At 41.6% G+C, this 14,868-nt stretch overlaps 1 protein-coding gene across 2 annotated transcripts in view; it reads right to left on the bottom strand.

Moving 5' to 3' along the window:
- Positions 1 to 1,949: 1,949 nt before the first annotated feature.
- ACR11 (uridylyltransferase-like protein) overlaps positions 1,950 to 14,868 on the bottom strand; it is a 52,474-nt gene continuing 39,555 nt past the window's right edge. The window contains exons 7-10 of one of the 2 annotated variants that reach the window (XM_010267114.2): positions 2,934 to 2,989; positions 2,520 to 2,625; positions 2,330 to 2,398; positions 1,950 to 2,248 (exon numbers count right to left, since the gene is read on the bottom strand). In XM_010267114.2, the coding sequence (XP_010265416.1) occupies positions 2,186 to 2,248; positions 2,330 to 2,398; positions 2,520 to 2,625; positions 2,934 to 2,989 (294 nt within the window). In that variant the 3' untranslated portion in view covers positions 1,950 to 2,185. Of the gene's footprint in view, positions 2,249 to 2,329; positions 2,399 to 2,519; positions 2,626 to 2,933; positions 2,990 to 14,868 lie in introns of those variants that run through there. The other variant, XR_016079438.1, reaches the window with a different exon arrangement.

The raw sequence follows: 14,868 nt of genomic DNA, 5'->3' as shown, positions 1-14,868 counted from the left end.
AAAATAATGTGTTTTAACTATTAATAAAAATATAATTAACAATAATTATTTTTAAACTGTAATTAACAGTAATTATAGTTTAAGTTATAAACAATAGAAAATTACATTTAATTACCAAAAAATTACATTTAGTTAGTTTTAGCCAAGAAATTTGCAATATTTCTGAAAATATGATAATTTCCAAAAATTATTGTATTTTAAATAAATACGGTAATTTAATAATTAATAAAAAGTAACAAATCATTTATAACTTAAGCAACTATTAGATCTATAAATTTGCAGGCTCAAACAACTATTTTCTTTTGAATTAGGTCTAGCTAATATATGCACCATGCCCACACATTATCTGGGATAATCATATTCGATGTCTAATTGGGTAACAAACTTTTGGAGTCCAATAATGGCTTTAGCAGATAGGGCTCAAGTTAAATAACCCCTAATAAGTTCAACTTGAAAGTTATATATGCATATATGATAAATATTATTATATAATATTTAAATAACAAATTTTATATTAATATATATATATAGAAATGCTATATATTTTTTTATACTAGACCATAATTAAATAAAAATTTTAATAGCCTCTTTATCAACAGAAAATGTGCAACCCCAAGCACGAGGATTCCCCATCCTTGATGAGGAGTGGGGTGCCTTGCCCCTAAATTCGCCTGATATTGGGGAATGGTTGCCTTGCCCTGAACCTGCTTGACACTAGGGACGAGGTGGGGATGGAGTAGAGTGTCTTGACTATGGAGCAAGGACAAGGATGGGGTGCCCCGCCCTGAACCCACCCCGTTGTCATTCCTATATAATTGTTAATTAATAGTGAAATTAATAAAAATGTTAACTTTTGTAATTATTTTTATTTATTTAAAGTTAATCAAATTTTCATTTAAAAATAATAAAAAGAATAACAATTATTAAAATTACTACAAATTATTAATAAAACTAAATTTATTAAAAAATATTTATTCATATTAAATTAACAATAATTAGTTTCTATAAATCAACATTAAATGAAAAATACAACTATTAAAATTTTAAATATTAATAATAACTTTGAATACTTTTAGTTAATTAACAACAAAATTTGATTATTAATTAATAGAAATAAAATTATTAAATCTTTCAAATTTCCCGTGCATCACACGGGTCCAAGCTAGTATGCCTTGAAAGGTTTTTGTTAGCTTCTCTGGGTGCTTCCTGATTGACCTTAACCACAACTAGAGCTCCATTTTCAAGGATTTCTATTCACCTTCACTTAATTTTTTTCTTAAAATTATCAGTAATTTTACTCAATCGATGAGACTAACATTTTTCTGGTTTCTATTCAACAAGACAATAACGTCAACCAAAAGTGTCAGTTGTAATAGGCTTCATCTCCTTGTCTGGGTAGACTGAAGAATCATTTTGTTTACTTACCAAGAAGAAGTAAGAAGAACCATTTAGTCAATCAAGGCAAATGGGCTAGGATGTTAAGAGAAACCACGATTCTTCAGAACAGTATCCCTAAATTGATGAAGGAATGTCGTTCAGGAGTGGTTCTTTACGTACCATCTGCCATTTTGCATTATACACTACAAAACTTTTCTGGTTAATTGGATGGGATCCAAAAGGGTGGCAGACAACTTTGGTACCTCAAGTTCAGTGTCAACTTGGATCATTTATTTCAAAGGAACACTTTTAACTAGTTATGCAACTAATCGTTCATGATGCCTAGATCAACATCTCATCAACTCGGATCATATATCAAAGGGTAGAAAAAACCAATATAAACCTAATAAAAAATGTTTGTTTAATCTGCCATAATTGAACCTCAACAAAAATTCAGTCCAAGGTTCTAGTTATGCAAATAGTTCGTTTCAAATTCCTCTGAATCCAAATTGGAGGGAAGGAAAATTAGAAGAAAAAAAAGAGTAACTAGCACTGAACCACCTATAAAAGTATTTGTTTAATCAATAAGATTGTAAAACATTTATATTGAATAGTTATAATGTTACAACATATTGTTGTGATAAAATACTAAAGTTGTGTTTGATTTCTATAGACCTATTCATGAGGAGAAATGAAAGAAACTATGCAGGGAACATTAAACAACTATCGTCAGTTACTTATCCAATGCAGGAAAAGCTGATCATGGAGCATATGATCTTAAAATTAAAATGGACTTCCACTAGATGGCTCAAAAACTCGCCTCCTCAGTGGTTGGCCGTCTCAAGTAATACCGCAAGCTATTGGCAAGAACCTGTGCAGTTCATTTGAAATTAATTTATATTATACATTGATATGCTATTGATGAGCACGTAAGGAACTTCCTAGCTATTACCTGTTGGAGGGGCTTGATGATGGCTTTGCCCTTGTAGCTGACATAAAACTTTGCTTTGGCCAAGAGCCCCTAAATGCAAAAGAACTAAGGGTAAGATCCTGGTGCACAGTCTCAAACTAATAATGCATATGCAAAAGAAAGGCAAACGGATTTTAATTTTCTTATACTATGCTGTTATTAGTATTACTACCTCAGTGTCAAATTCTCCAGATTCAACTGAAATATTTATGTCTGTAATAATTTTGACAAGATCAACCAGTAATCCGGGGCGATCAGCAGCTTCCACATAAAGCATGCTGCAGGCAAGGATAACAATTTACATCAACCTCCATGTTTTCTGAGCTCTGTATCTTGCATATAAAACTTGATCAGTGAGACTCATTTAATAATCTTCAAGGCTAAAGGTGAAAAGCTCTAGCTTTCACTTTGTAAGTCAAGCTAAAAGTGGATGAACTGCTTTACACAAAGGACTAATTAGATGTCTGGCTAAGATAAAATTTACTGGGACAGCCTGGTCTTCTAGGTTTAATTCATATTTGTGATCATTCGGGGGATAAGTCCAGCCCAACCCAGCCTATTGAGAGAGGAAATGTAACATCTATACCTCCTATTTGGACCATCATCATAGACATTTATGTGAGTCGCAATATCCACATCAACCTGAATAAAGCAAAAACTAAGATTCAGATACCTGTAAACAGAAAAAACAAAATAAAAGAAAAACAAAATGAAAGAAGATTGAGAAGCCATGCACACAATATATTCAAAGTTACATAAAGACCGGAGAAATAGCAAGACGCATTCAACATAGAGCAGACTTGCAGTCTAGTTGTGGACTACCACCATATGGTATAAGCCTACTACGTTCCCTAAAAACAAAGTTCACTTTGATGAGATGATAATCCTAACTATCCAGTCTATATATCATCTGTACAGTAAAAATAATGATGGCTATAGAAAAAGAAAAGGTTAATTCTTACAATTCATATTGTTATGATTTCCAATACTTTCAATTAAGATGTGTGTGTTAGTGTAAGTTAGACCTACATATTGTTATTGTGAATGGTAATACGGTATAAACCTATTATGTTCCCTAAAAACAAAGTTCACTCTATTGAGATGAAAATAACTATCCAGTCTATTTGTCATCTTTACAATAACAATAATGGTAGCAACATAGGGAAAGGTTAAGTCTTATACATCATATTGACAATCTCCATATTGCAATACTTTCAATTAAGATGCATATGTTAGTACAAGTTAGACCTACATAATGTTATTGTGAATGGTAAAGTCTGTATCTTAACAAAAGGGATAATATGAAGTCGAAATAAACTTTCCTTTTGCTAACAAAACACATAAAATTTACTATCTGCAGTAACGTTCTTGTGATCATAAAATGTCATAATGCATGTTCTCAAGCACCATTTCCCAACGCCCAAGGTCATGTGATCATCTAGCAGAACTAGCAGTACCAATGACATATCCAGTTTCAGAGGGATACAGATCCAAAATTAGCATCTTATCAAAATCTGAGTAGACTTCAGATTCATATATTTAACCAAATTTGTTGAGACACAAACACTCCTTCCAGAACCCACTAGGGGAGTAGAGCAGGCCACCACCCATCAGCCATTCACAAGGAGACAGAGAAGACAGGCGACAGAGCCCCAGAATTAGTTACACTCAGAGTTGGTTACTCTGCCGCCAGAGGATATTCCATCCATGTTATCTGCCAGAGTTAGTTACCCAGAAATCAGAGGATATTCCCTCTGATATTACACCTGTAGGCCAGCTATATAAGGCCATCATCATATAATGAAAGCAATGAATGATTCTCCTTTAATTTTCTTCTCCGAGTCCAGTTTATTCCCTCCTTCCCTTCTCTTTTTCTCTCTATCTTCTGTTTCAGGAGGTCAAGCCTCCCTCGAAGAGGCTTCCGAGGTGAGCGGAAACTCACCAAGTTGGTATCAGAGCCAAGTCACAGACCAGCTATGCCGCAGACAAGATCCTCTACCATGGAAGATAGAGTCGACCAACTTGAGATTGGGTTCCACCAGGTACTGAACGAACTCAAGGATCTCAAGGTAGTCATCTCTAACCTCGCCTCTCAACAACAGTCCGGCGAGACCAGTCATCCAGCAGGGGCTGACGCCTTTGCTTCCGGTAGACAAGGAACTGGGAATTACCCCGCCGGAAAGGTCACTAAAATCAATTTTCCCAACTACTCTGGTGGAGATCCCATTCCTTGGATTTTCAGAGCAAAGAGATTCTTCGAGTACCATGAACCCCTGCACACCAGTGCGTCGCCATCGCCTCCATTCACCTAGAAGGAGACGCTATTCTCTGGCTCCAGTGGTATCGACAAACCCATCCTCAGGTAACTTGGGCGGAGTTCACGAAAGCTCTGTGCATCCGTTTTGGGCCGATGGCGTTCGTGGATTACGACGAACTCCTCACTCGACTAAAATAGACGGGGACGGTAGCAGACTACCAGCTCGAGTTCGAAAGAATGGCGACCAAGGTACATGGGTGGCCAGAGAAGGCCTTGGTAGGGTGTTTTGTGGGAGGTCTCAGAGAAGACATCCGCCTGGAAGTGAGAGCTCTTCGACCAGCGACAGTCATGGCGGCGGTGGGTATGGCTCGCCTGCAAGAAGAGAAGATCGATAGTATGCGCAGAACCAGCAAGCTATCCTACCCGAATGTGAGGGTTCCCCAGCGAGCTGAACAGCAACCCATGAAACAAGTTGGGGATTCTCAGAAGCCCATTTTGCCCAGGCCCACTGTGCCCTTCAAACGCCTCTCGTGGGCTGAGATGCAGGCCCGACGCGAGAAGGGCCTCTGTTACAATTGTGATGACAAGTTTGGACCGGGCCATAAGTGCAAAGTCTAGCGAGTGTTTCTCCTTCAGACAGAGGAAGAACCGGAAGGGACCGTCCCAGAACACGTAGAAAACTGTGAACTGATCTTAGATGAACCTGAACTTGTTGGAGCCGAGATCTCCTTACACACCCTCATGGGCCTCAACCCTCTTCAGTCCACGCGAGTAGAAGGTTGGTGGGCCGATCTGTGATGATCTTGATTGACAGTGGCTCTACCCTGAATTTCATCACTTGCCGATTAGCAAGGCAACTAGGTATGACTATACAACCCACTCCACTCTTTTCGATCTATGTGGCTAATGGAAGTCAGATGTTATGTGATGGAATGTGCAAGAAGGAAAAGATCCTTATACAAGGCCATTATTTCGTGGTAGATCCCCACCCATTGGATTTCTCAGGGGCTGATATTATTCTGGGAATTCATTGGTTACGTGGCCTAGGGCCTGCACTTTGTGATTGGGCCAAAATGACAATGGACTTTTATCAGGATGGTCAGACTTGCCATCTACAAGGGGTGCAGCCTCCGAGTCCCCAAGGTGATACTGTAGCTTCCATGTTACGGGCCTCCAAGGATACTGGACAGCCCTTATTTATGCACTTAGGCATGCAGCACACAGTTCCAACTTTAAACAATCAAGGCTGTGACCAACCCACGGAAGCCCAACACGAGGCACTACAATCGATACTCGATCAGTTTGGTGATGTGTTCAAGGAACCAAGCCAATTACCTCCACCCCGGGCCCATGACCATCAGATACCCCTCTTACCAGATTCTAAACCGGCCAATGTGAGGCCATATAGATACCCCTATTTCCAGAAGCTAGAAATTGAGAAGGCAGTAAGAGAGCTAATGAACAAGGGGCATATACAGACCAGCACCAACCCATTTTCATCCCCTGTACTCCTAGTAAAAAAGAAGGATGGTAGTTGGCGGTTTTGTGTAGATTAGTTTGGTGATGTGTTCAAGGAACCAAGCCAATTACCTCCACCCCGGGCCCATGACCATCAGATACCCCTCTTACCAAATTCTAAACCGGCCAATGTGAGGCCATATAGATACCCCTATTTCCAGAAGCTAGAAATTGAGAAGGCGGTAAGAGAGCTAATGAACAAGGGGCATATACAGATCAGCACCAACCCATTTTCATCCCCTGTATTCCTAGTAAAAAGAAGGATGGTAGTTGGCGGTTTTGTGTAGATTATTGGGCCCTAAATCAGATTACAGTGAAGGACAAGTTCCCGATACACCTCATTGATGAATTGCTAGACGAGTTAGGAGAAGCACAGGTGTTCTCCAAACTTGACCTGCGATCCGAGTATCATTAGATCCGGGTTCACCAGGCCGACATCCACAAGACAGCCTTCAGAACCCATGATGGCCATTATGAGTTTCTGGTTATGCCGTTTGGACTCACAAACGCCCCCTCCACCTTCTAGGCCCTCATGAAAGACATTTTCAGGCCATTCTTAAGGCAATTTATTTTAGTATTCTTCGATGACATTCTGGTTTACAACAAGGATTGAGACACCCATATGGAACATCTGAAACTTACCCTCACCACTCTAAGGGAACATCAGTTACATGCCAAAATGACCAAGTGTTCTTTTGGACAAAAACAGATACAATACTTAGGCCATGTGGTTGCAGCAGGGCGGGTCATGGCAGACCCAGTAAAGATAGATGCCATCCAAAAATGGCCCAAGCCCACTATTGTAAAGGCTCTCAGGGGTTTCCTTAGGCTTACCGGGTATTATAGGCGCTTCATTAAGGGGTATGGGCTCATGGCTGCCCCTCTAACGCGTCTGTTGAAGAAGGATTCTTTCAGCTGGGCTGATGAGGCCCAATGGGCCTTTGAAGACTTGAAGACAGCAGTTTCGAGCCCTCCAGTCCTTACTCTTCCGGACTTCACCCAGCCCTTTGAGATAGAGTGTGATGCCTCAAGTGCAGGGGTAGGGGCCGTCCTGATGCAAAAGGGACAGCCCATTGCTTACTTCAGCAAGGCCCTATCAGCCGCTCACCAGAACCAGTCCACTTATGTCAAGGAGATGATGGCAGTGGTAGGCAGTCCAGAAATGGCGTACATACCTATTGGGACGCCAATTTAACATAAGATCAGACCAACGAAGTCTGAAGTATATAGCAGAACAAAGAGTGCACACCCCAGAGCAGCAAAAGTGGCTTAGTAAACTGATGGGCTTCGACTACCGAATAGAGTATAAACCTGGGCCCGCCAATAGGGTAGCTGATGCCTTATCGCGGGTAGAGGAGCTGGCCCAACTAACCTACTCTCAGCCCAGTTTTCCCTTGTTTGAAGCCATACGGCAAGAGGCAAGGTCTGACCCACAGCTACAGGACATTAGGGAAAAATTGAGGCAGGACCCTTCCCAAGTTGTAGGTTACCAAATTGTAGGACCAGACCTCTTATTTAAGGGCAGGTTCGTGATTGCTCCAAATTCCAGCCACAAAACTGAACTATTGAAGTTGTTTCATGATTCCACTTTGGGGGGACATTCAGGAGTGCTAAGGACTCTAAAGAGGCTCAGCAGCCACTACCATTGGGTAGGAATGCGCAAGGATGTGTTACACTATGTATCCGAATGCCAAACCTGTCAACAACAGAAATACTCCTCACAGTCTCCCGTGGGCCTTCTACAACCCCTCAAGATTCCAGAGCAAGTATGGGAAGACCTCTCCATGGACTTCATCACCGGACTTCCCCGTTCTTTAGGGAAGGAGGCTATCATGGTAGTAGTTGACCGTCTCACCAAGTATAGCCATTTCTCTGCCCTGCCTCACCCTTACACCACAGCAACGGTGGCTGATATCTTCATACGGGACGTCGCAAAATTGCATGGGACACCAAGATCCATTGTCTCGGACCGTGACCTTGCCTTCCTGAGTTCATTCTGGAAGGAATACTTCCGATTGCAAGGAACCCAACTGCACCCATCCACAAGTTACCACCCCCAGACAGATGGACAGACTGAAGTTCTTAATCGGTGCTTAGAAGCCTACCTGAGATGCTTCATAGGGGAGAAGCCCAAACAGTGGGCCCACTAGCTTCCGTGGGCAGAATACTGGTCAACACGACTTATCAGTTAGCGGCAAGAATGACACCCTTCAAGGCTCTATATGGTAGAGAACCTCCTCCCATATTACCTTATGAATTTGGGTCGGCTAAGGTGGCAGAAGTAGAGACTCGCCTACTGGCAAGAGACGAGATCCTTAGACTGCTCAAGGCCAATTTGATTAAAGCCCAGCAACGGATGAAGGTCTACTATGACTCTCACCACCGCCCACTAGAGTTTCAGGTAGGTGATTTTGTCTACCTTAAGCTCCAACCTTACCACCAGGTCTCAGTGATGAGAAGGGCTTGGCACAAGCTAGCTCCCAGATATTATGGGCCCTATAAGGTGCTGGAGAGAGTGGGCCTTGTTGCTTACAGATTGGACCTCCCTGCTACCTCGAAGCTTCACCCGGTGTTTCACATCTCACTTCTCAGGAAAGTTGTGGGGAATCATACCCCTATCTCACCCAACTTACCCCAATTTACCGAGGAAGGGAACATTTACACGGAGCCTATCAAGATTGTGGATTTCCGATGGGTTCGGCGAGGAGGGCAGGTTGTGCCAGAAGCCAAGGTTGAATGGGCCGGACTGCCTCCAGAAGAGGCCACTTGGGAACCTTATCTAAGGCTGAATGAGAGGTTTCCCAACCTAGACCTTGAGGGCAAGGTCAGTGCTAAGGGGGGAGGAACTGTTGAGACCCAAACATTCCTTCCAGAACCCACTAGGGGAGTAGAGCAGGCCACCACCCATCAACCATTCACAAGGAGACAGAGAAGACAGGCGACAGAGCCCTAGAATTAGTTACACTCAGAGTTGGTTACTCTGCCGCCAGAGGATATTCCATCCATGTTATCTACCAGAGTTAGTTACCCAGAAATCAGAGGATATTCCCTCTGATATTACACCTGTAGGCCAGCTATATAAGGCCATCATCATATAATGAAAGCAATGAATGATTCTCCTTTAATTTTCTTCTCCCTGAGTCCAGTTTATTCCTTCCTTCCCTTCTCTTTTTCTCTCCATCTTTTGTTTCAGGAGGTCAAGCCTCCCTCGAAGAGGCTTCCGAGGTGAGCGGAAACTCACCAAGTTGGTATCAGAGCCAAGTCGCAGACCAGCTATGCCGCAGACAAGATCCTCTACCATGGAAGATAAAGTCGACCAACTTGAGATTGGGTTCCACCAGGTACTGAACGAACTCAGGGATCTCAAGGTGGTCATCTCTAACCTCGCCTCTCAACAACAATCCGGCGAGACCAGTCATCCAGTAGGGGCTGACGCCTTTGCTTCCGGTAGACAAGGAACTGGGAATTACCCCGCCGGAAAGGTCACTAAAATCAATTTTCCCAACTACTCTGGTGGAGATCCCATTCCTTGGATTTTCAGAGCAGAGAAATTCTTCGAGTACCATGAACCCCTGCACACCAGTGCGTCGCCATCGCCTCCATTCACCTAGAAGGAGACGCTATTCTCTGGCTCTAGTGGTATCGACAAACCCATCCTTAGGTAACTTGGGCGGAGTTCACGAAAGCTCTGTGCATCCGTTTTGGGCCGATGGCGTTCGTGGATTACGACGAACTCCTCACTCGACTAAAATAGACGGGGACGGTAGCAGACTACCAGCTCGAGTTCGAAAGAATGGCGACCAGGGTACATGGGTGGCCAGAGAAGGCCTTGGTAGGGTGTTTTGTGGGAGGTCTCAAAGAAGACATCTGCCTGGAAGTGAGAGCTCTTCGACCAGCGACAGTCATGGCGGCGGTGGGTATGGCTCGCCTGCAAGAAGAGAAGATCGATAGTATGCGCAGAACCAGCAAGCTATCCTACCCGAATGTGAGGGTTCCCCAGCGGGCTGAACAGCAACCCATGAAACAAGTTGGGGATTCTCAGAAGCCCATTTTGCCCAGGCCCACTGTGCCCTTCAAACGCCTCTCGTGGGCTGAGATGCAGGCCCAACGCGAGAAGGGCCTCTGTTACAATTGTGATGACAAGTTTGGACCGGGCCATAAGTGCAAAGTCTAGCGAGTGTTTCTCCTTCAGACAGAGGAAGAACCGGAAGGGACCGTCCCAGAACACGTAGAAAACTGTGAACTAATCTTAGATGAACCTGAACTTGTTGGAGCCGAGATCTCCTTACACGCCGTCATGGGCCTCAACCCTCTTCAGTCCATGCGAGTAGAAGGTTGGTGGGCCGATCTATGATGATCTTGATTGACAGTGGCTCTACCCTGAATTTCATCACTTGCCGATTAGCAAGGCAACTTGGTATGACTATTCCCCCTTTAATTTTCTTCTCCCTGAGTCCAGTTTATTCCTTCCATCCCTTCTCTTTTTCTCTCCATCCCTCGAAGAGGCTTCCGAGGTGAGCGGGAACTCACCAAAATTACAAATCAAATACTATTCTGCTATGTTAATGGTTACTTGGCAATCTTAGAATTAATTGAAATTGAGTCACATCCAAATTTTTTATTTTTCTTTTTTATGCTTGCATGTATGTTTATAAAGTGATTAGTATAGAGTAGTATGTACATAGAAAAATTGGTTATTCTATGGGTGGGGCATGGAACTAATGTGTTTTATGTTACCTCAACTCAACTGAACTAAATTATTTGTTGTGAATGTAGTATTGAAAGGGGAGAATGGAACTTCAATAAAATTTTAAGATGGCCGCCCCTCCACCTGGAGTTAACTTTGGGGTTTAAAAAATGGGGGAGAATAGATCTTATCTTTTGGTGCCTCCCGAACCTGTAGAAGGTGCGGAACAGTACAAAAAGTTGACTGTGAACTGTGAACTGCAGACTGCAAAACAAGAAGTGGCGTGAAAACACTTCTGTAGTTGACTGTGAACTGTGAAACAAGAAGTTAAAGTTTGCAAATAATATGTAATGGGCTGAGTCATGCCACTTGGCTACACTCCTTAAAACCGTAATTTCCCCCTATGAGGCAACCGGATCTTTGCAAATCAGTTTCTAAGATGAAACAACCCACAGGGTTCTGGTAAACTTGCATTCACTTACAGTAGTTGTTGTCTATACCACTGGGTTGACCAACTCTCTATTTATAGACGGTTTACAGCTACCCAAATGGGCATTGAAATGCTGTAAAAGAGAGATGTGTCTCTCCTGAACAGTGTACAAGCCACCTACTTGAAGAGACACAAGGAGACAAGGACACAAGGAAGAAGATAACACAATATTTAATACAAAGAGTCGTTTAAATAAAACAAGAAATGGTTAAAAACAGTTAAACCGAATTAAACTAATTAAATATGGTGTGATACATGTACACACCCACACCCATGCCTCAACCCAACCTGGGCTGACCCAGCTCAGCACACATGTGTGTGAAAAGCACCCACAACGCCTCACAAGCATGTGAATAGAATGTAGAGTGTATTCTCCTCTAATGGGTCCCTAGCCATAGGGATAGCAAGTTATCTTATAAGACAAGCTCCACCTCTTTTCCTAAGCAATGTGAGACAAGGTGCTTCCACATGCTTAAAAGAGGCTAGGACAAGAGAGAAAATGACAAATTACAGAAAAAACAAAAGCAAGAAAGACAACTTATTTTTTGATAAATCAAGAAAGATAAAACTTTTCCAAAAAGAGAGGGAGAGAAAGATTTATATATTTCGATTCTTCCCTCCAAAAAGCATAAATCCAACAATCCCCCACAAGATTTAAAATATAGGAACAATCTGAGCACCAAGATGAAAAAAACTATTCATGTTGATGTCTTTTGGACTTCAATCAACACTTAGGTATGATCAGTGTTTTAAAAGGCACACCTCAGGCGCGCCTAGGCGCAGAGGCGAGGCACGTTCCAGGCTAAGCACCTCGCCAAGGCCAAGGCGCATAAGACTTGAACAGGCGCTCACCTTTGCGCCTAGGCGTGTGCCTCAGGCCAGGTGATAGGCGGCCCAAGCGAGCGTCTGTATGATATACACAATCCGAGTTAAAATAGGATTCAAAATAATATTAAAAAAAAAAAAACACAAAATAGGAAACTTACAAAAAAAGGAAGTTGAATTGACAGCCCTTTACCAAAACTACCAAAAGAAAAAAAAAAAAAAAGAAAATTTGGAGGGAAGGCTTCCTTCGTCCAAAAGTTAGACTTCAGAAGACAAACCAGAGGAAGTTGAAGTTCATCAAGCTCAAGTTCGTCCAGTTCCAATCCAAGCCTGATTCCTGAATCGAACAAAGCTCATTCAAACCAGAGGTATGTCATTTATTTATTTATTTTTTGTTCTTCTTCCTGTGGCAGTTAGCAGTCCAGGCTGAAACTGGGGCTCCGCCCTATGTTTCTCCTTCTTCAGCCTCTCCTTCTTCTTCATACAATACATGCATAAAAACAGGGGCTCCGCCCCTTTTATTTTTTTTTCGATTTTTCTCAGTAAAACAGCGTCTCCGCCCTTTTATTTTTTTTTTCGATTTTTCTCAGTTAAACAGGGGCTCTGCCCTTTTATTTTTTTTTTCGATTTTTCTCAGTAAAACAGGGGCCTGTTATTGTTTTCGATTTTTCTCAGTAAAATAGGGGCTCCGCCCTTTTATTTTTTTTCGATTTTTCTCAATAAAACAGGGGCCTTTTATTGTTTTCGATTTTTCTCAGTAAAACAGGGCTCTGCCCTTCTTCTTCTTCTACAGTTTTTTCAGCAAAGCAGGGGCTCCACCCTCTTCTTCTTCTTCTTCTTCTTCTTCTTCAGTTTTCTCAGCAAAACAGGGGCTCCGCCCTCTTCCTTCTTCTTCTTCTTCTTCGGTTTTCTCAGCAAAACAGGGGCTACACCCTCTTCTTTCTTCTTTCTTCTTCTTCTTCAGTTTACACAGCAAAACAGGGGCTCCGCCCTCTTCCTTCTTCTTCTTCTTCGGTTTTCTCAGCAAAACAGGGGCTCCGCCTTCTTCAGTTTTCTCACTCTTCTTCTTTCTTCTTCTTCTTCTTCTTTCTTCTTTCTTGCAGTCTTGTTTCTTGCACAAAAATAGGGGCTATGCCCCATTTGTTTTTTCTGTTTTTGTCATAAAAACAGGGGATTCGCCCCTTTTTTTTACATTAAAGCAGGGGCTCTGCCCCATTGTTTTTCAGTTGTTATCATGAAAACAGGGGATCCACCCCATTTTTTTTTCATACTGCTTTTCAGTTTTATCATAAAAACAGGGGATCCACCCGATTAGTTTTCAGTTTTTCTCATTAAAATTGGGGCTCCACAGTCCACCCCATTGTTTAAAACTGCCATTACTGCCCGTTCTTCTTTATAGTTTATACAAAGAGTCAAAGACTTGCATACTTGCAAGTCTTGAATACTTGCAGAATTGCATGCTTGCTTCTTAGTGAGTTAAAAAAAAAACAGTTTTTTCATTATTAAATAGGATATAGTTTATTTATTTATGTTATTATCAAGTAGAACTAGAATAGTTTGTTTATTTTCAAAGATAGGTTCACAAATACGAGTATTGATAGTTGCAAATTGTAATTTGTTATTTGTCAATAGGAAATTTTGCCAACCGAGTAAAGAGATGGGAGATAAGTCCGGCAATACTCAATAATGCAATAGGAAAGACCCGGGCTGGAAATATTGCTATTTGCAAGATGCTAAGAATACAAATTCTGTCACTTGCAAATTTTGTGGCAAAGTGACAAATGGAGGGATTTTGAAATGTAAAAGTCTGTCCTAAATGCCCGAAAGAGGTGAAAGAAGAGATATTAGCATACATGCATAGAAAAAAATCAATGAAAGAGGACATAGTTAGAAGTGAAGAGAGCAGAATTCCTGATTTTGATGATTTTGAAAACATAATTGAAGATGAGGATGAGATGGGGGACAAGGTGGAAATTCTTGGTGTTGGCGGTGGTTATCACATTCCTTCTGCTTCCGGTTCAAAAAGAAGTTCTAAACAGCCCCCATAAGAAGGCAAAAGGGGCCTTTGGATAAATTTTTTCCTACTCCAAGCCCAAAAGAAATTGTGAATTTGAGAAGAGAACAGAAAAAGATGAAGCAAACCACTATTAGTGATGTGTATAATAAAGAAGGGAGAGATCAAGTATGCATACACATTGCTAGGTGGTTTTATCAAGCTGGTATTCCCTTGAATACCGTACACTTGAAAAGTTTTAAAGCAATGGTAGAGGCAATAAGGCAATTTGGTCCGGGATTAAAAATCCCAAGTTACTATGAGTTGCAAGTTCCTTTCTTGAAGGAGGTTGATTATACAAAAACAATGCTTCAGCACCATAAGGAGTCTTGGGAAAAATGGGGCTGCTCTCTTATGTCTGATGGGTGGACAGATAGAAAGGATAGAACCCTCATAAATTTTTTGGTCCATAGCCATGCGGGGACAATGTTTATAGAGAGCATTGATGCTTCAAGTGAAGTAAAGACAGCTAAGAGGTTGTTTATATTGCTTGACAAGATGGTGGAGAGGACTGGTGAGAACAATGTTCTCCAAGTTATTACTGACAATGCATCAAATTTTGTCCTAGCCGGTGAGTTTTATACTTTGTTATTAATTATTTCTATTTAACTTTAGTCTTTTGACATGTTAAAGTCACATTTCTTAATTCTTATTTATTGAATTGTTTTCTTGTATTATTAGGGAAGTTTTT

This window comes from Nelumbo nucifera, chromosome 8, assembly GCF_055504915.1.
Source record: "Nelumbo nucifera cultivar China Antique chromosome 8, China Antique-T2T, whole genome shotgun sequence".
Classification (NCBI taxonomy): Eukaryota; Viridiplantae; Streptophyta; class Magnoliopsida; order Proteales; family Nelumbonaceae; genus Nelumbo; species Nelumbo nucifera.
The sequence above is the reverse complement of the archived record's forward strand: the minus strand, read 5'-3'. Positions and strand labels throughout refer to the sequence as shown.